This window comes from Scyliorhinus torazame, chromosome 16 (genome assembly GCF_047496885.1).
Source record: "Scyliorhinus torazame isolate Kashiwa2021f chromosome 16, sScyTor2.1, whole genome shotgun sequence".
Lineage (NCBI taxonomy): Eukaryota > Metazoa > Chordata > Chondrichthyes > Carcharhiniformes > Scyliorhinidae > Scyliorhinus > Scyliorhinus torazame.
Window position 1 is genome coordinate 180,032,563 of NC_092722.1, and position 22,109 is coordinate 180,054,671.

Consider the following 22,109-nt stretch of genomic DNA (forward strand, 5'->3'; position numbering starts at 1 on the left):
TCCGTATTTTCTGCAGTAGCCTACCATGTGGAACCTTATCAAATGCTTTACTGAAATCCATATACACCACATCAACTGCTTTACCCTCATCCACCTGTTTGGTCACCTTCTCAAAGAACACAATAAGGTTTGTGAGGCACGACCTACCCTTCATAAAACCGTGTTGACTATCTCTAATCAAATTATTCCTTTCCAGATGATTATCTATCCTATCTCTTATAAAGCTTTCCAAGATTTTGCCCACAACAGAAGTAAGGCTCACTGGTCTATAGTTACCGCGGTTGTCTCTACTCCCCTTCTTGAACAAGGGGACAACATTTGCTATCCTCCAGTCTTCTGGCACTATTCCTGTAGACAAAGATGACTTAAAGATCAAAGCCAAAGGCTCAGCAATCTCCTCCCTAGCTTCCCAGAGAATCCTAGGATAAATCCCATCCGGCCCAGGGGACTTATCTATTTTCACACTTTCCAGAATTGCTAACACCTCCTCCTTATGAACCTCAAGCCCTTCTAGTCTAGTAGCCTGCATCTCAGTATTCTCCTCGACAACATTGTCTTTTTCCTGTGTGAATACTGACGAAAAATATTCATTTAGCACCTCTCCTATCTCCTTGGACTCCAAGCACAACTTCCCACTACTGTCCTTGACTGGCCCTACTCTTACCCTAGTAATTCGTTTATTCCTGACATATCTATAGAAAGCTTTAGGGTTATCCTTGATCCTACCTGCCAAAGACCTCTCATGTCCCCTCCTGGCTCTTCTTGGGGCAGGGGAGTCAGTGATGGTGTCGTAACATGATTTAGATTTGTTGAGCAGTTGAGCAGGGAAGCGAGCAGTCAGGCAGTTAGCTTCGAGGCGGTCATCAATTCCGAATTATGGGTAAGGGACTGAGAATTGGGCAGTAAAGTCACTTCTAAATTGCGCCAGCCAGCAGCGAGAAAAGGGGGTAAATGGCCCTCTCTACATTTTAAACTGTTATGGTTCAATTACCTTTGTAGGAAATGTAATGCAGCCATGTCAACAGAACTACTACAAAGGGTCTCTGGAAAGGACTTGCGAATTAACAACAGTTTCGATGTGAAAGCACAGAGGAGCAATTAAATAGCAAACAGAATGCTGAAAAGCACAATCGTAATAGCATTCAGTATAAAATACGAGAGGTTTGAGCTCGAAGGTCCAAATGATATTTTCTCACCCAGGGCTTAATTTTCTCTTCTTATGTTTTGGGATATCTTGCACAGGAGATCAAAAGCGAACGGTGCTTCACTAAATAAAATAACTTTACTTTAAAACAGGGGTGAATCATTTTTCCCGTCAACGTCATTTAATATCGCGATTGTGCTTAATTTAAAATAAATGGATTACTGCCAATTGGAAAAGATAAGTTCATCGTCTCGACCCTTCTCTGTTATAGCTGAATTAGAATTTGAACCAGTAAATACACACCTCCATAAACTGTAAGCTGTACTTGGGGCTAATGATTGTGAGAGAGTACCTGCAGATTTATAGGTAGATTGCCAGCTGAAATAAATAGACTGAAATATAATGTGTTCGTTATTGAAGTTACATTGAAACATCAATAAATGATTAAGCGTCAGCCAATTTAACAAAATGGATTCAATATTGGCTGCATCTTAAATTGGTCCAAATGGATTAACTCCAAATACACTGGAGTTCCTTCACAGGACATAGGAGAGACTGGAACTGTACAAGGTGGGCCCATGTCTCATCAATCAGTATGGCTGCTTGATGTGGGAAAGACAAAGCTTTTTACACTCTCTCTGTCTCTCACCACGCCACACACAAATATTGAAAAGCAGTAAATCATTCTATTTTCAGTGTGTATTTTAACAGTTTCCTTTCAAGGCGTTCAATAGAACCAATAAACTGACACTCGCCTTATCTACCAAACAATGGAAGGAAAAATAAAATCTAAGGCATGATTTAACCAAATGGGACCTTGTTCCCACAGCATCTGCAGTTAGCCGGTGTGTTTCCCTGCGCATGTAGCGCCAAGAAACACAACGCTATCTAACGTGACTCCGGTCAGAGACGGGGCCTCAGCGGGGAACACGCCGCACTGAGTCCCATTTCCTGCACGGAGCAGCTCCACTCACCAAAACTCCTCAGTGCAGGGAGACAGTGCAGTGCGGCTCCCAACACGGCCCCTGAACTCCCACACCGCCCCCCCTCCCCGACAAGCCCCAACTCATCCTAAGGGGGTCCCGGAGACTCAGAATGAGTAGGATGCGGGGAGGCCTGGCATTGTGGCAAAATCACCTGACTCATAATCCAGAGTCCCAGGCTAATGCGCTGGGGACGTGGGTTTGAATCCCTCCAAGGCAGCTCGTGGAATTTAAATTCACTGAATAAATCTGGATTGTGCAGCCTAGTCTCGGTAATGGTGACTATCATTGATTGCGATAAAACCCCATCTGGTTCATTGATACTCTTAAGGGAAGGAAATCTACCATCCTTACTGTCGTGTTAAGCACACTGAGATAACACGGGCTGCAACGGGATGCAGCTTTAACTGAAAGATACTCCAGACCTTGAAGTTAGTTCAATCTGGTTTATTGAACCTGTCACACAGTTAGCACAGTTCTCTGTGACTTTGACTCTCTGCTAACCTAAGTGTGATTACTCTGTCTGACTGAACCAGACTAGCTCTTAGCCACGTGCTGGACGTGTTATGTGATATATACACCCTGACTCACTCTGTAGATGTCCCCAGTGGAAAGAGGTGGAGTGTGAGTGCCTCGTGCCTTTTATAGTGGGAAACCACCCCCAAGTGTTCTGCCTGCTGATTTTTTATGTCCTGTTCTCTGTGTCTATTAGCTGCCTGTCTGTATCTCATTGTGTGCATGTCTGCATATCATGACACTTACCTGGTGTGACCTGCAGACCCACAGCAATGTGGTCGATTCTTTTTTAAAAATAAATTTAGTGTGCCCAATTCATTTTTTCCAATTGAGGGGCAATTTAGCGTGGCCAATCCACCTACCCTGCACATCTTTGGGTTGTGGGGGCGAAACCCACGCAAACACGGGGAGAATGTGCAAACTCCAGACGGACAGTGACCCAGAGCCGGGATCGAACCTGGGACCTCGGCGCCGTGAGGCTGCAGGGCTAAACCACTGCGCCACCGTGCTGCCCTATGTGGTCGATTCTTAACTGTTATCAAGGGCAATTCGGGCTCGGCAACAATGCTGGGCCTTGTCAGCGAGGCCCACATCGCACAAAAGAATAAGGAAATTAAAAAGCGGGCCGTCAGCAACTGGAGATCTTCGCTTTTTGCAAAGTGTAAACTAGGTAATAGCAAGTCAAGTGGCCACTTCTTTGTCTCTAATAATTTATGTTACTGCAGGGGAAATATTAATGGAAAAAGATGAAGGTAAGGTTGTTGACCTGCTATCAGCAACTTTACAGTGTTGTGCAAAGTCAGGAAATGCCCTGAGCAATTTCTCAAAATCCCAGAAGCTGCTGTAATATTCAGTTCAGTTGAAGGTTTGGCCCAGCATATCTCAACTTGTGCTAGCTGTATCAGCGATCAGCAGAAGGAGACACAGTCAGCTTGAGCATCACAAGGTAAAGCGGTTCTACTTTCTGGAATCCCCGCAGAGTTGACATTAAGTGGAACATTTTTCTTGCTCTATGGTGACAGTCCAAACTAGGTGATAAAAAGAAATGGCCATCCAACCCTTTACTTTGGGTTCCAGTGCTCCAATTCTGGGATTCCCTCAGTCGAAGGGTTTTCTGCAGCAGCCGTAACAACCCATCTGGTACGATTTGGTGTTCTGAGTCCCCATTCTGCACACCAAAATGTTTTAACTTTCTCTCTCGCTCACCTTCATCCCTCGCTGCAAATTCCATTTTACTGCAGCTCCTTCTCGTGCTCCCAAACATGCATTTAACAATTCAAAGCTCTTGGTTGGCTGCAAGTCCCTTTAGGAGGCTGTGAAATTCAGTATACAAATGAGGGTCTTCCTTTTCATTTAAGTCACTCGTCTTAACTCTTAACAATCCTGGATCCAGGTGTGTGTGTGCAAGTGCGCTCCCCATAGCTGCCAGCTTCTGAATCCCGCTAATATCAAGCTGACTAACTTTCCTAATTTCGCTAAGTGTGTGTTCAGTTGAATGGTTCAGAAGTTAGTTCCAAGTTTTTTTCCCGTTGAATTGTTATGGCACGGGAAGAGGCCATTCAGCCTGAACATTCTTCCTTTTCCGAAAATAATCCTTTTGGATGTTTCAATGTAACCTGACTTCACTTCCAGGCAGTGGATTCCAGATCCCGACCACTCTCTACGAGATAAATGTTTTTTTCTGATGTCTCCGTTGCTTCTTTTGACAATCACATTGAGTCTATGCCCTTTGACTCTCAATGCTTCCCCCAGTGGGAACAGCAGTTCACTGTCTACTCTTTCCAGGCCCCACATGATTTTGTCGACCTTCTGTCGACCTCTCTCAAATCTACTCTCAACCTTCTCTTCTCCAAGGAAAACAGTCCCAACTTCTCCAACCTAAATGGATGAGCTTTCCAAGGCTCATGTGACCTGATCGGCCAGTCAGGCTGTAGCGTATGGATCCTGGGGGCTGAGTGCGGACATCCCTGTTCGGAAGGGGTATAAAATAGCCACTTGTACATCTTTGCCTCTATAATTAGAATACTGTACATAATAAAAGGTTCCTTGTGTTAAAGTTACAAACCTGGCGGCGCAGTGGTTGGCACTGCTGCCTCATAGCGCCAGGGACCCAGGATCAATTCAGGCCTTGGGTGACTGTGTGGAGTTTACACATTCTCCATGTGTCTGCGTGGGTTTCCTCTGGGTGCTTCGGTCTCCTCCCACAGTCCAAAGGTGGGCAGGTTAGGTGGATTGGCCATGCTAAATTGCCCCTCCGAGGTCAAGTAGGGTTACAGGGATATGGCGGGGGAACTGGGCTGAGATAGGGTGCTCTTTCAGAGAGCCGGTGCAGACTCAGATGGGCCGAATGACCTCCTTCTCTACTATAGGGATTCTATGAGATTATTGGGCTCAGCCAAGCAACTTGGGTACTTTAAAATAACATTCAATTTCACTTACATTGCGACTGTGGGTCTAGTACGGGGCATGATGGCAGCACAGTGGTTAGCACTGTGGCTTCACATGGCCAGGGTCCCAGGTTCAATCCCCGGCTGGGTCACTTTCTGTGCAGAGTCTGCACGTTCTCCCCGTGCCTGCGTGGGTCTCCTCCGGGTGCTCCGGTTTCCTCCCACAAGTCCTGAAAGATGTGCGTTAGGTAAATTGGACATTCTGAATTCTCCCTCAGTGTACCCGAACAGGTGCTAGAATGTGGCGACGAGGGGCTTTTCCCAGTAACTTCTTTGCAGTGTTACTGTAAGCCTACTTATGATAATAAAGATTATTATTATAAAGTGGGGCTGGAATCGGCCGCACACTAGTCCAGTGTTGGTGACAGTAATTGTTCCAGTAAATAGTTTGTCCTTGTTCAAACCTGATGGTTGCCAATCACTCAGATATTCCAAGTGCTTCCTGCAGATGGGAGGCAGCTAGCAGAGATCACAGATTCCAAGCTCAAAGCAGATTGCTTCATTCTGCGATTGCTTTCGCTATTCCCTCCTGACTTACAACTTTGCTTCCTGGAGCCCTTTCATTTGTTTCCCTCCGAGGAATAACTATATGTCGCAATCATGTTTTACCTCTCTGGCTCTTTACATCTTTATATCAGCAAAGGGAGATCAGAGACTTTAATACAACTTGAGGGAAGCTTTACTTCACAACAACAGCAAAATACCGCAGGTGCTGGAGATCTGAGGCTGGATTCTCCGATTTTGAAGCTATGTCCGGACTTTGTGTCTAGTCTTACGACCAAAAAGGTCGATGTCGCCCCTGCACCGATGTTCTACCCGGTGGGGGGCTAGCAACCGCACCATGTACCGGCTTCACCCGCAGAGACGGACGAAGAATTGCCGGGTTCGTGGCCGCACATGCACATGGTGGTGACCTGCAACGGTCGCGCCGTACAACATGGCGTGCGGACCCGGCCTACCAGTTAGTGCCCCCCTGTAACCCCACTCGCCATGCCCGGACCACCACCCACCAGTCCCACAGGCCCCCACTGAACCCCCCCTGAACGGCCCCCTCTCGACTGTGGCAGCGCTGGACACGGTCCGCAGCTGCCACGTGAGGCCCCCCCGAAAACTGTGAGCACACGCGACCCACGATGTCGGGAAGTCGGCCCGTCGGGGGCGGAGCATCGGGGGAGGGCGTCGGGTGGCGTCCTGAGGCCGTCCCAACGGCGTGCGGTGTACTCACCGATGACGCCGTTTATGAGGGGGCGGAGCCTCTGAAAAATGGCCCCACCCCCAATTCTGGAGTTAAATCGGATTCTCCGGCCAATCGCTGAACGCGACTTCGGTGTCGGCAATCGGAGAATCAAGCCCAGGAAGTGTGAGGAAAAGTCAGCAGGTCCCACTTTTCATCGGAACTGTTCTGATGGAATTCCGAAGAAACATATTGGACTCCAAACGTTAATTCTGTTTCTCGTTCCACGGATGCTGCATGATCTGCTGGGTACTTCCAACAATTTCACTTTTGATTTCAATTCATTAATAGCCTTTACTTGCTTTATCTTCACTCACCAACGACTGTTGTTATATACAGGAACAATGTTAGCAATGAGACCCGACACAGATTGGCCCCATTCCCCCTACTCTGACCCAAAGAGCCTCAATTTCAGGCTCAGCAAAGCAGCCTCCAGGGTACAGAATTCCAAAGAATCACAGCCCTTTTATGAAGAAATTTCTCCTCATCTCAGTCCTAAATGATTGGCCTCTTTGTTCCGAGACTGTACCCCCATGTTCTTGTTTCCTCAACCCTGGAAAACCACCTCAGAGTGTCGACCCTTCAAACCTCCTTCAGAATCTAGAAAGCCTCAAATGTTTATTGCTAAATGGGGCTAAATCCTAAGCATTCCGGCCTGGTGCACTTGGATCTGCTTGGAATTGGGGTCAGTATGGTCAGAAGTCCTTATTGGAAGATGTCCTGTCCGGTCTAGTTCCAGCCTGGAGCAGACTGTGTTCCTCTGTCTTCACTGGAGCAAATTCTAGTCCAACACAAGCTACTCATGGGCACCAATAGACCAACAGTGACATGTTTCCTGAGCAGGTTGCTCTTGGTACTAATGCCGTCCATAAACCTCTTCCCTTAAATCTTGCTATTAAACAGCACCCTACCTGAAGAGGAAGTCTAACCGGACCTGAAAACCAGAACAATTTAATGTCCCACATCAGCACTCACTTCACCAAACAAAAACTGAATGCTTCCTCTGAGCAGTCTGGTGCTTCTGATTGGCCTAGCGGTAGCACTCTCATCTCTGGGTCAGCTCATGGGTACAAGCTCCAATCTAAAGCCTTAAGTATATAATCCACCTGAAACCTCAATGCAGTGATGAGGGAGTGCTGCAATGTCAGAGCCGTCACCCTTTGGACACAATATTGAATTGAGGCTCCATCTAACCCCTCAAGTGGATGTTGACCCCATGGCACTGTTCAAAGACCAAGGATACTATTGTGCCCGATATTTATCCTTCAAACAGCAGCACACAGAACAGATTAGTTACTCATTGGTGTTTGACGGAACCTTGCTGTGGACACAAATTGGCTGACATGTTCCTTTATCTTGCAACAGAGGCCGCGGGCTGGAATCTCTGCTGCCGTCGCCAGGAGTGGAGTTTCCGATACAGCGCAGAATCCAGCGTTATGGGAAAAATGGAATCGATGCCCAGTGAGAATCGGTTTCCAATGCTCCAGTCCCCGCCTGCAGCGGCATCGCGGTTCGCATCCCGCGCTAGCGCCAGCTATTGACGGGCTGGACACCGAATTCTCCACACATCTTGTGATTCTCCAGACCTTTGGGTCAGGATTCATGCGGATGTGGATTGGTTTAAGTATTTACCACGTGCTCCTGACGCACGGGACCTCGTGGTGGGCCAAGGCGGGAAGTATTCAAAGTAGGCGCCCCCAAATTCCATCGGAGGACCCCCTCCCCCCCCATAATGCAAATCCTGCCCACCCCAACCCCCAGCTCCCCACCAGAGACAGCCATCAGAGAGGGGTTCTGTGTTGGAGGGTCTTGGGCGCGGGTGTTTGGTGGCGACTCTGGTGGGTGTCTTTGGCGGGGAGCCAGGTGGGGGACTCCGGTAGGGGTCTCTGATGGGGGTCTCTGAGACCATCAGAGACTGCCACCAAGGGACTCCTATCAGATCCCCTCCCCCCCACCAGAGACCCCCATTAGACCCCTATACCACACTCCAACACTAAAGACCTCAATTAGAGACCCCTACCAGAGGATCCCACCAGAGTCCCCCACGAGAGACACCCACCAGAGACCCCCATCAGAGACGCCCATTAGAGACCCCCATCAGAGACCCCCACCAGAGACCCCATCAGGGATCCCCACCAGGGATCTCCACCAAAGACACCCACCAGAGTCGCCACCAAACGCCCGCGCCTAAGACCCTCCAACACAGAACCTCTCTCTGCAATGGGGTGTTCCCTGTTATGGGGGGTTCTCTGATATGTGATATTCTCTGCTATGGGGCAGGGGTTCCTGTTATTGGGGGTTCCCTGTTATAGGGGATTCTTTGTTAGGGGGTTCCCTGTTATGGTGGGGGCCTCTGGTGGTGGTCAATGGGAGGGGTCAGTTGGGGGGGGGAGGTCAGTGGGGTGTTGAGTCACCCTCATACATGTGTTCTGCGGGGTGGGGAGGGGATGACCTAGAGATTCCTGTGCTGGGGGTGCGGGTGGGGGCGGTGAAAGGTGGCCCTATTTGTAGCAGGGGGGAGGCAGGGTTTGCTCTGCAGGGGGTAGGGGGATCAGCCGCTGGACATCCTTATTGGGCTGCCCACTTAAACTGGCAGCCCGATAGCGTGATTCACGACAGAATCCCTCGCGATCCCTGCCACGCATGAATTTGCATGGCAAGGGACACTGAATCGCTTCTGGGCGCCTCTCCCAGCGGCAGGGCGAAATGGAAGCGATTCACCTCCAGCGGGAGACCGTTGGAGATGAATCCCAACTCCAGCTGGATTCTTCGATTTTCAGGCTCTGTCCGGAGGAAGTGTCTACTTATGCGATGAAAAAGTAGCCGCCGCCCCTGCATCGGTGCTAAACATGGTGGGGGGCTAGCAGCCGCGCCACGCAAAACCCCCGGCGTTCCCGACAGAAACGGCCAGAGAATTGCCGGATCGGTGGCTGCGCTAGCGCACGGTCATGACCTGCAGCGCTTGCGTCATACAACATGGCGCCGGCGGTGCGTGGATCCAGCCTGCCAAATAGTGCCCCCTGTAACCCCCCCCGCCCCTCGCCACCACCAGACAAACCCCCAGCAGCCAAAGGCTCCCCTCCCCCCCCCCCCCGGCCAGTGGAATGGCTCCCCCCGCCCCTGACTGTGGCACAGTCCGCAGCCGCCATGCGAGGTTGACGAAAACACAAGAACACACGTGTCCCACGCCGTAGGGGAGTCGGCCCCTCGGGGGCGGGGCAAAAGGGGGAGGACCTCAGGTGACGCACCGATGACTCCATTTTGGACGGGGCGGAGCATCCGAAAAGAGATGCCGCCCCCGATTTCGGAGTCAAAAGGGATTCCCCGCCCGAACACCAAATATGATTTTGGCGTTGGAAAGCCAAGAATCCTATCCATTGTCTCTCGAACGGAGAATCCTGTCCTACATTTCAAAACTAATACATTAGCTGTGAAGTGCCTTGTCCTCGGGTCAAGAAGGGCACTGTATTAAGGCAAATTGTTCCTTTAAGCTCAGCACACATGATAACCAATATGTCTAAAACCTGTTGATCTTCCAGTGCAAAGAGCTGTTCATGACCGAGTGTTGCAGACTGGCACATTCCGAGCTCCTTTAGCTCCATGCTGAGGGGTGCCCTGTGATGCACGATCAATTGTACAAAGACGCAGGTTGGATACACCTGTGGCTTTTTGCAGTAAAATGTGTGGCCTCCCACAGCAGCTGGCGAAATGGCTGCTGAATAGAGGACACGCATATTTATACTCCTCCTACTGGGCCGAGCCAGCAGGCAGGGGCTACCGGCGAACCTGTCGTACAGGTCCTACCTTACATCACCTAATACAGGTGTAACAGTGGTTTACCACATTCACCCCCTGTTAAAAATGAGTCCGGCGGGGGTGGTGGAGATCTATATACAGTAGTGAATTAATGTACAGTGTTTTATTAGGAGAGAAAAAAATGTCTTTTGAAAGTCCGGTGCCAGTTAGAGATTCAACCGGTCTGGTGCCTTGACGTTCTGCTGGGAGCGATGTAACGGTGGCGGCGATGTCGATGCTGGCGACGTCGGAGCTGGCCTGACGTCGGCTGACCCTGGGTGCGTGCCAAAATCCTCTTCATCCTCTTGTGTGGGCAGGGGAAGGAGGGATGGTCCTGGTGGGGTTAATGTTGGGAACGCGGGGGAACGGGAGGGTGATGCCGGGCCGGGGAAGTGTGTATGAGTGGAACCTGCTGGTGCCAGGTCGCTGAGGGAGACAGTATCCTGGCAGCCGTCGGGGTACGCCACATAGGCATACTGGGGGTTGGCATGGAGCAAGTGCACCCTATCCACCAACGGATCCGCCTTGTGGAGTCGGACGTGCCTACGGAGCAGGACCGGTCCTGGAGCTGCGAGCCAAGTCGGGAGCGACACCCCGGACGTGGACTTCCTGGGGAAGGCAAAAGGACGTTCATGGGGTGTATTATTCGTAGCGGTGCACAGTACTGAACGGATGGAGTGTAGTGAATCAGGGAGGACCTCCTGCTAGCGAGAGGCTGGGAGGTTCCTGGACCATAGGGCCAGTTGGACGGCCCTCCAAACCGTCCCGTTCTCCCTCTCTACCTGCCCGTTTCCCCGGGGGTTATAGCTGGCCGTCCTGCTGGAGGCGATACCCCTACTGAGCAGGAACTGACGCAGCTCATCACTCATGAATGAGGATCCCCGTCACTGTGGATGTAAGCGGGGAAGCCGAACAGAGCGAACATTGTGTTGAGGGCCTTGATGATGGTGGAAGACGTTATATTGGGGCAGGGGATGGCGAAGGGGAACTTGGAGTACTCATCGACCACACTGAGAATATACGTGTTACGGTCGGTGGAGGGGCGGGGCCCTTTGAAATCCACGCTGAGGTGTTCAAAGGGGCGGGAGGCCTTCACCAGGCGTGCACAGTCTGGCCGGTAGAAGTGCGGCTTGCAATCTGCACAGACCTGGCAGTCCCTGGTGACTGTTCGTACTTCCTCGACGGAGTAGGGCAGATTGCGAGCCTTGACAAAATGGTACAACCGTGTGACTCCCGGGTGACAAAGGCTGTTGTGTAGGGCCTGGAGTCGGTCTACTTGTGCGCTGGCACATGTACATCGGGATAGGGCGTCTGGGGGCTCGTTGAGTTTGCCGGGGCGATACAGAATCTCGTAATTATAGGTGGAGAGCTCGATTCTCCACCGCAAGATTTTATCATTTTTGATCTTGCCCCGCGGCGTGTTGTTGAACATGAAGGCTACCGACCGTTGGTCAGTGAGGAGAGTGAATCTCCTGCCGGCCAGGTAATGCCTCCAATGCCGCATAGCTTCAACGATAGCTTGGGCCTCTTTTCCGACGGACGAGTGCCGAATTTCTGAGGCATGAAGGGTGCGGGAAAAGAATGCCACGGGTCTGCCTGCCTGGTTGAGGGTGGCGGCAAGTGCGACGTCTGATGCGTCGCTTTCTACTTGGAAGGGCAGTGTCTCGTCTACTGCGTACATCCCGGCCTTGGCTATATCAGCTCTGATACGGGCGAAAGCCTGTTGTGCCTCGGCCGTAAGGGGAAAGTGGGTGGACTGAATGAGTGGGTGGGCCTTGTCCGCATAGTTTGGGACTCACTGGGCGTAGTAGGAGAAGAACCCCTGGCAGCGTTTGAGGGCCTTGCGGCAGTGCGTGAGGGGAAGCTCCATGAGGGGGTGCATGCGGTCTGGATCGGGCCCCAGAGCTCCGTTCTGTACCACATACTCGAGGATGGCTAGGCGGGCTGTGCTGAACACACACTTCTCCTTGTTGTAGGTGAGGTTGAGGAGAGTGGCGGTGCGGAGGAATTTAGCAAAGTTGGCATCGTGGTCCTGCTGATCATGGCCGCAGATGGTGACATTGTCTAGGTACGGAAAGGTGGCCTGCAAACTGTACCGGTTGACCATTCGGTCCATCTCCCTTTGGAAGACCGAGACCCCGTTAGTGACGCTGAAGGGAACCCTGAGGAAGTGATAGAGATGACCGTTCGCCTCGAAAGCAGTGTATGGACGGTCCAATTTACGAATGGGGAACTGGTGGTCGGTGGATTTTAGGTCCATCGTTGAGAAGACCCGGTACTGCGCAATCTGATTGACCATTTCAGATATGCGTGGGAGGGGGTACGCGTCGAGCTGCGTGTACCGATTGATGGTCTGGCTGTAGTCCACGACCATTCTGTGCTTCTCCCCAGTTTTAACGACTACTGCATGCCCTTGATAGGCATGTCCCTGTCAGGCAGGGAGGAAATGGCCGTGTGAGGGAACCATGGTTCACAAGAGAGGTTGAATGTCTTGTCAAGAGGAAAAAGGAAGCGTATGTAAGGATGAGAAAACAAGGTTCAGTAGAGTCGCTGGAGGGTTACAAGGTAGCAAGGAATGAGCTGAAAAAAGGGCTTAGGAGAGCTCGGAGGGGGCATGAGAAGTCTTTGGCGGGTCGGATCAAGGAAAACCCCAAGGCTTTTTACTCTTATGTGAGAAATAAAAGAATGACCAGGGTGATGGTAGGGCTGGTCAAGGACAGTAGTGGGAACTTGTGCATGGAGTCAGAAGAAATAGGAGAGGCGTTGAATGAATACTTTTCTTCAGTGTTCACAAAGGAGAGGGGCCATGTTTTTGAGGATGAGAGTGTGATTCAGGCGGGTAGGCTGGAGGAGGTAGATGTTCTGAGGAAGGATGTATTAGCAATTTTGAAAAACCTGAGGGATGACAAGTCCTCTGGGCCAGATGGGATATATCCAAGGATTCTTTGGGAGGCAAGGGATAAGATTGCAGAGCCTTTGGCTTTGATCTTTGGGTCCTCGCTGTCCCCGGGGATAGTGCCAGAGGACTGGAGAGTGCCGAATGTTGTTCCTCTGTTCAAGAAAGGGAATAGGAATGACCCTGGTAATTAAAGGCCGGTTAGCCTTACTTCGGTGGTCGGTAAGTTAATGGAAAAGGTCCTGAAGGATAGGATTTATGACCATTTGGAAAGATGCAGCTTAATCCGGGATAGTCAACACGGATTTGTGAAGGGTAGGTCTTGCCTCACAAATTGATTGAATTCTTTGAGGAGGTAGCTAAGTGTGTAGATGAAGGTAGAGCAGTTGATGTCGTATACATGGGTTTTAGTAAGGCATTTGATAAGGTTCCCATGGTCGGCTCATGAAGAAAGTAAGGAGGTGTGGGATAGAGGGAAATTTGGCTAATTGGATAAGTAACTGGCTATCACATAGAAGACAGAGGGTGGTGGTGGATAGAAAATGTTCAGACTGGAGACCAGTTACCAGCGGTGTACCATAGGGATCAGTGCTGGGTCCTCTGCTATTTGTGATTTTTATCAATGACTTGGAAGAGGGGGCTGAAGGGTGGGTCAGTAAATTTGCTGATGACACTAAGATTGGTGGAGTAGTGGATGAGGTGGAGGGCTGTTGTAGGCTGCAAAGAGACATTGATAGGGTGCAGAGCTGGGAAGAAAAATGGCAGATGGAGTTTAACCCTGATAAGTGCGAGGTGATTCATTTTGGTAGAAAAAATTTGAATGCGGATTACAGGGTCAACGGCAGGGTTCTGAGGAATGTGGAGGAACAGAGAGATCTTGGGGTTCATGTCCACAGATCTCTGAAGGTTGCCACTCAAGTGGATAGAGCCATGAAGAAGGCTTATAGTGTGTTAGCGTTTATTAACAGGGGGCTTGAGTTTAAGAGCTGCAGGGTTATGCTGCAACTATACATGACCCTGGTGAGACCACATTTGGAGTATTGTGTGCAGTTCTGATCACCTCATTATAGGAAGGATGTGGAAGCATTGGAAAGGGTGCAAAGGAGATTTACCAGGATGCTGCCTGGTTTGCAGGATAGGTCTTTTGATGAAAGGTTGAGGGAGCTAGGGCTTTTCTCTTTGGAGCGGAGGAGGATGAGATGTGACTTAATAGAGGTTTATAAGATAATGAGGGGGATAGGTAGAGTGGACGTTCAGAGACTATTTCCTCGGGTGGATGTAGCTGTTACAAGGGGGCGTAACTATAAGATTCAGGGTGGGAGATGTAGGAGGGATGTCCGAGGTAGGTTCTTTACTCAGAGAGTGGTTAGGGTGTGGATGGACTGCCTGCTGTGATAGTGGAGTCGGACACTTTAGGACCTTTCAAGCGGTTCTTGGATAGGCACATGGAGCACACCAGAATGACATGTGTGGGATAGCTTGATCTTGGTTTCGGACAATGCCCGGCACATCGAGGGCCGAAAGGCCTGTTCTGTGCTGTATGGTTCTATGTTCTATGTACCACTTGAGCTCTCCAGGGGCTGTTGTTGGCCTCGATGATGCCGTCCCGAAGCAGCCGCTGGACATCGGACCTGATGAAGGTCTTGTCCTGGGTGCTGTACCATCTGCTCCTGGTGGCAACGGGTTTGCAATCCGAAGTTAGATTGGCAAAGAGGGAGGGTGGGTCGACCTTTAGGGTCGCGAGGTCCCACACAGTGAGGGGAGGTAGGGGCCCGCCGAATTTGAGGGTGAGGCTCTGGAGATTGCACTGGAGGTCCAGGCCTAGTAGTAGTGCAGTGCAGAGATTAGGAAGGACGTAGAGGCGGAAGCTGCTGAATTCTACGCCCTGGACCATGAGAGTGACCGTGCAGAACCCCGGATCGGGACGGAATGGGATCCGGAGGCCAGGAAGATTCTTTGATTGGCGGGGTGGACCGCCAGGGGGCAGCGCCTTACCGTATCCGGGTGGATGAAGCTTTCGATGCTCCCGGAGTCCAGCAGGCAAGAGGTCACGTGGCCGTTGATTTTCACCGTAGTCGAGGCGGTGGCCAGGTTGTGTGGACGAGACTGGTTGAGCGTCACTGAGGCGAGCTGCAGTTGGTCGTCGCTGGCTTCCGAAGATGGAGAGCGTGGGGGGCCCAGGTCGTGGAATGTTGTCGGCGTCCATGCCCCGTGGGGAAGACAAGATGGCCGCACCTGAAGATCCCGCGGGGGACAAAATGGCGGCGCCCATGGGCCGCACGTTGTGGGGGCTGGACAAGGTGGTGGCACCCATGGGCCGCACGTGGACTGCGGGGGAGGAGATGGCGGCGCCCACTGGCCGCTCGAGGCCCTGGGACGTGAAGATGGCGGCGCCCACTGGCTGCGCGTGGTCCGGGAAGGTGAAGATGGAGGCGCCCACTGGCCGCGCATGATCCGGGGCGAAGGTGGCGGCGCCCATTGTGTGTGGGTCAGGGGGGAGGAGGCTATAGCGGCGACTGCGCGGGCCTGGCACACCGCAGCGAAGTGGCCCTTTTGCTGCAAGCCTTGCAAATGGCAGCGTGGGCTAGGCAGCGTTGGCGAGGGTGCTTCTGCTGGCCGCAGAAGTAACATCGGGGACCCCCGGGGTGGGCGGATTGGCGTGTGGCGCAGGCGTATTGGCTGGGTAAAGCCCCGGCTGGGGCGGCCGTTTGTGGGGTACACGAGGGATAGGAGGGGTGGGCAGCGCGGCCAGAGGGGTAGGCCTGAGCATTACTTGAGGCAACCGCCATGGAGAGTGCTAGCTTCTTAGTCCCCGCTAGGTCGAGCGTGGCCCCTTCAAGCAGCCTTTGGCGAATGAGGTCCGACCCAATCCCCGTTACAAAAGCATCGCGCATAAGAAGGTTAGAATGTTCGGTGGCCGTAACGGCCTGACAGTCACAGTCCCGGACGAGTGGGATTAGGGCCCGCCAGAAGTCTTCTACGGACTCACCAGGGAGTGGAAAGCGAGTGGCGAGTGCGTGCCTGGCGAAGAGTGTGTTCGCTTTCTGTGCGTAGTTTTCTTTGAGGAGCGCCATGGCGTTTGCATAGTTCGGGGCGTCCTGGATCAGCAGAAACACGCTGGAGCTCAACCTTGAGTACAGGATCTGTATCTTCTGAGCCTCCGTCAGAGGGGTGGTTGCTGAGTTGATATTGGCCTCGAAGCAGGCTAGCCAGTGATTAACGTCCTTTCTGGCGTTGCTCGATTGCGGATCCAGCTGCAGGCGATCTGGTTCGATTCAGAGGTCCATCTTATAGAAAATCTTACTGCAATAAATTGATGCACGAGCAATTGTACAAAGACTCAGGTTGGATACAACTGTGGCTTTATTGCAGTAAGATGTGTGGCCTCCCACAGCAGCTGGCGAAATGGCTGCTGAATAGAGGACATGCATATTTATACTCCTCCTACTGGGCGGAGCCAGCAGGCAGGGGCTACCGGCGAACCTGTAGTACAGGTCCTTCTTTACATCACCTAATACAGGTGTAACCGTGGTTTACCACACACTAAAGCTCAGGCCACAAAGACTGGGCGGGGAAAGGCCACCACGGGACACCGAGGGGATGGAAACCAAGTAAAACCCTCTTGGGCTGTTTGAACCGCAGAATGTTTAACACAAAATGTACATGTTTATTGTAGCCCGCACTTTTAAGTGCAGACGAGCACCTCACACGGCCACAAACTGCATTGAACGGAATTGTATTTGTCAAAATTAAACTGTACAACGTAATTTAAAAAATTTTATGAAGTGGGTGTACTTTTTGGGAAGGTTTTTTTTTGCTTTGGGTTGAAACAGTGAAATAAAACGTTCTCTACTTACGTCATCACCAGAGTCTCCTCTCCAGGCTCACCCAGGACTCCGTCTACGAAGAGAGGGACTGAAGTGAAGCTGTATTTACTCCAGGATCGACCTTCGTCAAAGCTCAGCCTGGTTACAACAAACAAATCATAACAAAGAGTGTTAGTGAGTAAAAAGAGCAGCAGCATGAAAAGCATTGAGTAAACCACGAGTAATCACCCTGCCTCTTGTTCCATGTTACAGTAGATGTCCTATCAGTGGTTCTTTGATTGCTCCGATTTTAAAAGATGAAGATTGAAGGAAGGCTTCTATGTGTCACCATGGAAACTGCAGCCAGCCAATCAAAATAGCAGGCTGGCGGCAGCAGGCTTTAGTCTTGTTAAGTAGCTCTGATCTGTAATATTTGATTTTGAAGTTCTGCTGTTTTGATTGACCCGACTCTTAAAATAAACACAATTTCACCCTTTTTTTCTCAAACAGGACTGAGGTCAGCCTTGCCCTTTTCATGCTTGGGAAAGGTGAAATTGGTTGCCACGGCGAGTGTGAGACGATGTAATGGGCAGCTGTCAACGGTAGCCAGGGAATATGAGGTGAAACGGTTCGGGGCCTCCATTCCAGTCTGTCCAGTGAACATTTTCATTCGCAATACGCCCCCAAATCACAGACAAGGCCTAATGGAGAAGGCCCTTGGCCTCCTTGACCAAGAATCAACCAACCTACATTGAAATCTAACTAAAGGTGAACAAGTCCTCCCCTAACCGCGCCGCCCCCCCCCCCCAAAAAAAAGGCTGATAACTCAATGGCCCTTGTAGAAGACTAAAACAATATACTTGAACACAGGCAGGAATAACAAATATTCTCCCTCAAATATTGCAGCAAAATAAACAAAACAGTGGGTGGGACTTTCCAGCCCGGCCATGGTGGATGCCGCATGCCAGACAGAGGTCCATTGATTTTAGTGACACTGGTAAATCCCACGAGCGGGCGAGTCTGGAAGATCCCGCCGAGAATCTTTCATTTATATGGTTCCTCTTCACATGGGAACATGCGTAGGCCATTCAGGCACTCAAGCCTGTCCTACCACTTAGTGAGATCATGGCTGCTCTGTATCTCAACTCCTTGGCACTATCTCCTTCAATACCATTGTAGAGCAAAGGTCTATTGGTCAATACACGCTAAGACAAAGTGCTAATGTGCTCCTGCGTGGGGTCTTTATGAGCTCAAGATACACATTGTAAAGGTTTGGACAAGTGGAGTTTCCAAAAGGTGAAGGTTAGGAATCCAGCACAGAGAGCAATGGGGGAGACTGGGAATCCAGCACGGAGAGCAATGGGGGAGACTGGGAATCCAGCATGGAGAGCAATGGGGGTGACTGGGAATCCAGCATGGAGAGCAATGGGGGAGACTGGGAATCCAGCATGGAGAGCAAAGGGGGTGACTGGGAATCCAGCACAGAGAGCAATGGGGGAGACTGGGAATCCAGCACGGAGAGCAATGGGGGAGACTGGGAATCCAGCACAGAGAGCAATGGGGGTGACTGGGAATCCAGCACAGAGAGCAATGGGGGAGACTGGGAATCCAGCACGGAGAGCAATGGGGGAGACTGGGAATCCAGCACAGAGAGCAATGGGGGAGACTGGGAATCCAGCACGGACAGCAATGGGGGAGACTGGGAAACCAGCACGGAGAGCAATGGGGGAGACTGGGAATCCAGCACAGAGAGCAATGGGGAGACTGGGAATCCAGCACGGACAGCAATGGGGGAGACTGGGAAACCAGCACGGAGAGCAATGGGGGAGACTGGGAATCCAGCACAGAGAGCAATGGGGGAGACTGGGAATCCAGCACGGAGAGCAATGGGGGAGACTGGGAATCCAGCACAGAGAGCAATGAGGGAGACTGGGAATCCAGCAAGGACAACAATGGGGGAGACTGGGAATCCAGCACGGAAAGCAATGGGGGAGACTGGGAATCCAGCACGGAGAGCAATGGGGGAGACTGGGAATCCAGCACGGACAGCAATGGGGGAGACTTGGAATCCAGCACGGAGAGCAATGGGGGAGACTGGGAATCCAGCACGGAGAGCAACGGGAGAGACTGGGAATCCAGCACGGACAGCAATGGGGGAGACTGGGAATCCAGCACGGACAGCAATGGGGGTGACTGGGAATCCAGCAAGGACAGCAATGGGGGAGACTGGGAATCCAGCACGGAGAGCAATGGGTGAGAGTGGGAATCCAGCACGGACTGCAATGGGGGAGACTGGGAATCCAGCACGCAAAGCAATGGGGGAGACTGGGAATCCAGCACGGACAGCAATGGGGGAGACTGGGAAACCAGCACGGAGGGCAATGGGGGAGACTGGGAATCCAGCACAGAGAGCAATGGGGGAGACTGGGAAATCAGCACGGAGAGTAATGGGGGAGACTGGGAATCCAGCACAGAGAGCCATGGGGGAGACTGGGAATCCAGCACGGAGAGCAATGGGGGAGGCTGGGAATCCAGCACAGAGAGCAATGGGGGAGACTGGGAATCCAGCACAGAGAGCAATGGGGGTGACTGGGAATCCAGCACGGAGAGCAATGGGGGAGACTGGGGATCCAGCACGGAGAGCCATGGGGGAGACTGGGAATCCAGCACGGACAGCAATGGGGGAGACTGGGAATCCAGCACAGAGAGCAATGGGGGAGACTGGGAATCCAGCACGGACAGCAATGGGGGAGACTGGGAAACCAGCACGGAGAGCAATGGGGGAGACTGGGAATCCAGCACAGAGAGCAATGGGGAGACTGGGAATCCAGCACGCACAGCAATGGGGGAGACTGGGAAACCAGCACGGAGAGCAATGGGGGAGACTGGGAATCCAGCACAGAGAGCAATGGGGGAGACTGGGAATCCAGCACGGAGAGCAATGGGGGAGACTGGGAATCCAGCACAGAGAGCAATGAGGGAGACTGGGAATCCAGCAAGGACAACAATGGGGGAGACTGGGAATCCAGCACGGAAAGCAATGGGGGAGACTGGGAATCCAGCACGGAGAGCAATGGGGGAGACTGGGAATCCAGCACGGACAGCAATGGGGGAGACTTGGAATCCAGCACGGACAGCAATGGGGGAGACTGGGAATCCAGCACGGACAGCAATGGGGGAGACTTGGAATCCAGCACGGAGAGCAATGGGGGAGACTGGGAATCCAGCACGGAGAGCAACGGGAGAGACTGGGAATCCAGCACGGACAGCAATGGGGGAGACTGGGAATCCAGCACGGACAGCAATGGAGGTGACTGGGAATCCAGCACGGACAGCAATGGGGGAGACTGGGAATCCAGCACGGAGAGCAATGGGTGAGAGTGGGAATCCAGCACGGACTGCAATGGGGGAGACTGGGAATCCAGCACGCAAAGCAATGGGGGAGACTGGGAATCCAGCACGGACAGCAATGGGGGAGACTGGGAAACCAGCACGGAGGGCAATGGGGGAGACTGGGAATCCAGCACAGAGAGCAATGGGGGAGACTGGGAAATCAGCACGGAGAGTAATGGGGGAGACTGGGAATCCAGCACAGAGAGCCATGGGGGAGACTGGGAATCCAGCACGGAGAGCAATGGGGGAGGCTGGGAATCCAGCACAGAGAGCAATGGGGGAGACTGGGAATCCAGCACAGAGAGCAATGGGGGTGACTGGGAATCCAGCACGGAGAGCAATGGGGGAGACTGGGGATCCAGCACGGAGAGCCATGGGGGAGACTGGGAATCCAGCACGGACAGCAATGGGGGAGACTGGGAATCCAGCACAGAGAGCAATGGGGGAGACTGGGAATCCAGCACGGACAGCAATGGGGGAGACTGGGAAACCAGCACGGAGAGCAATGGGGGAGACTGGGAATCCAGCACAGAGAGCAATGGGGAGACTGGGAATCCAGCACGGACAGCAATGGGGGAGACTGGGAAACCAGCACGGAGAGCAATGGGGGAGACTGGGAATCCAGCACAGAGAGCAATGGGGGAGACTGGGAATCCAGCACGGAGAGCAATGGGGGAGACTGGGAATCCAGCACAGAGAGCAATGAGGGAGACTGGGAATCCAGCAAGGACAACAATGGGGGAGACTGGGAATCCAGCACGGAAAGCAATGGGGGAGACTGGGAATCCAGCACGGAGAGCAATGGGGGAGACTGGGAATCCAGCACGGACAGCAATGGGGGAGACTGGGAATCCAGCACGGACAGCAATGGGGGAGACTTGGAATCCAGCACGGAGAGCAATGGGGGAGACTGGGAATCCAGCACGGAGAGCAACGGGAGAGACTGGGAATCCAGCACGGACAGCAATGGGGGAGACTGGGAATCCAGCACGGACAGCAATGGGGGTGACTGGGAATCCAGCAAGGACAGCAATGGGGGAGACTGGGAATCCAGCACGGAGAGCAATGGGTGAGAGTGGGAATCCAGCACGGACTGCAATGGGGGAGACTGGGAATCCAGCACGCAAAGCAATGGGGGAGACTGGGAATCCAGCACGGACAGCAATGGGGGAGACTGGGAAACCAGCACGGAGGGCAATGGGGGAGACTGGGAATCCAGCACAGAGAGCAATGGGGGAGACTGGGAAATCAGCACGGAGAGTAATGGGGGAGACTGGGAATCCAGCACAGAGAGCCATGGGGGAGACTGGGAATCCAGCACGGAGAGCAATGGGGGAGGCTGGGAATCCAGCACAGAGAGCAATGGGGGAGACTGGGAATCCAGCACAGAGAGCAATGGGGGTGACTGGGAATCCAGCACGGAGAGCAATGGGGGAGACTGGGGATCCAGCACGGAGAGCCATGGGGGAGACTGGGAATCCAGCACGGACAGCAATGGGGGAGACTGGGAATCCAGCACAGAGAGCAATGGGGGAGACTGGGAATCCAGCACGGACAGCAATGGGGGAGACTGGGAAACCAGCACGGAGAGCAATGGGGGAGACTGGGAATCCAGCACAGAGAGCAATGGGGAGACTGGGAATCCAGCACGGACAGCAATGGGGGAGACTGGGAAACCAGCACGGAGAGCAATGGGGGAGACTGGGAATCCAGCACGGAGAGCAATGGGGGAGACTGGGAATCCAGCACGGAGAGCAATGGGGGAGACTGGGAATCCAGCACAGAGAGCAATGAGGGAGACTGGGAATCCAGCAAGGACAACAATGGGGGAGACTGGGAATCCAGCACGGAAAGCAATGGGGGAGACTGGGAATCCAGCACGGAGAGCAATGGGG

At 52.5% G+C, this 22,109-nt stretch overlaps 1 protein-coding gene across 2 annotated transcripts in view; it reads right to left on the reverse strand.

Annotated features, from left to right (window-relative positions):
- Window positions 1-22,109, reverse strand: part of LOC140393265 (VPS10 domain-containing receptor SorCS1-like) — a 1,354,213-nt gene that overhangs the window by 218,286 nt on the left and 1,113,818 nt on the right. For both annotated transcript variants that reach the window (XM_072479549.1, XM_072479548.1), the window contains exon 14: window positions 16,873-16,980. In XM_072479549.1, coding sequence (XP_072335650.1) covers window positions 16,873-16,980 — 108 coding nt within the window. The remainder of the gene's footprint in view (window positions 1-16,872; window positions 16,981-22,109) is intronic.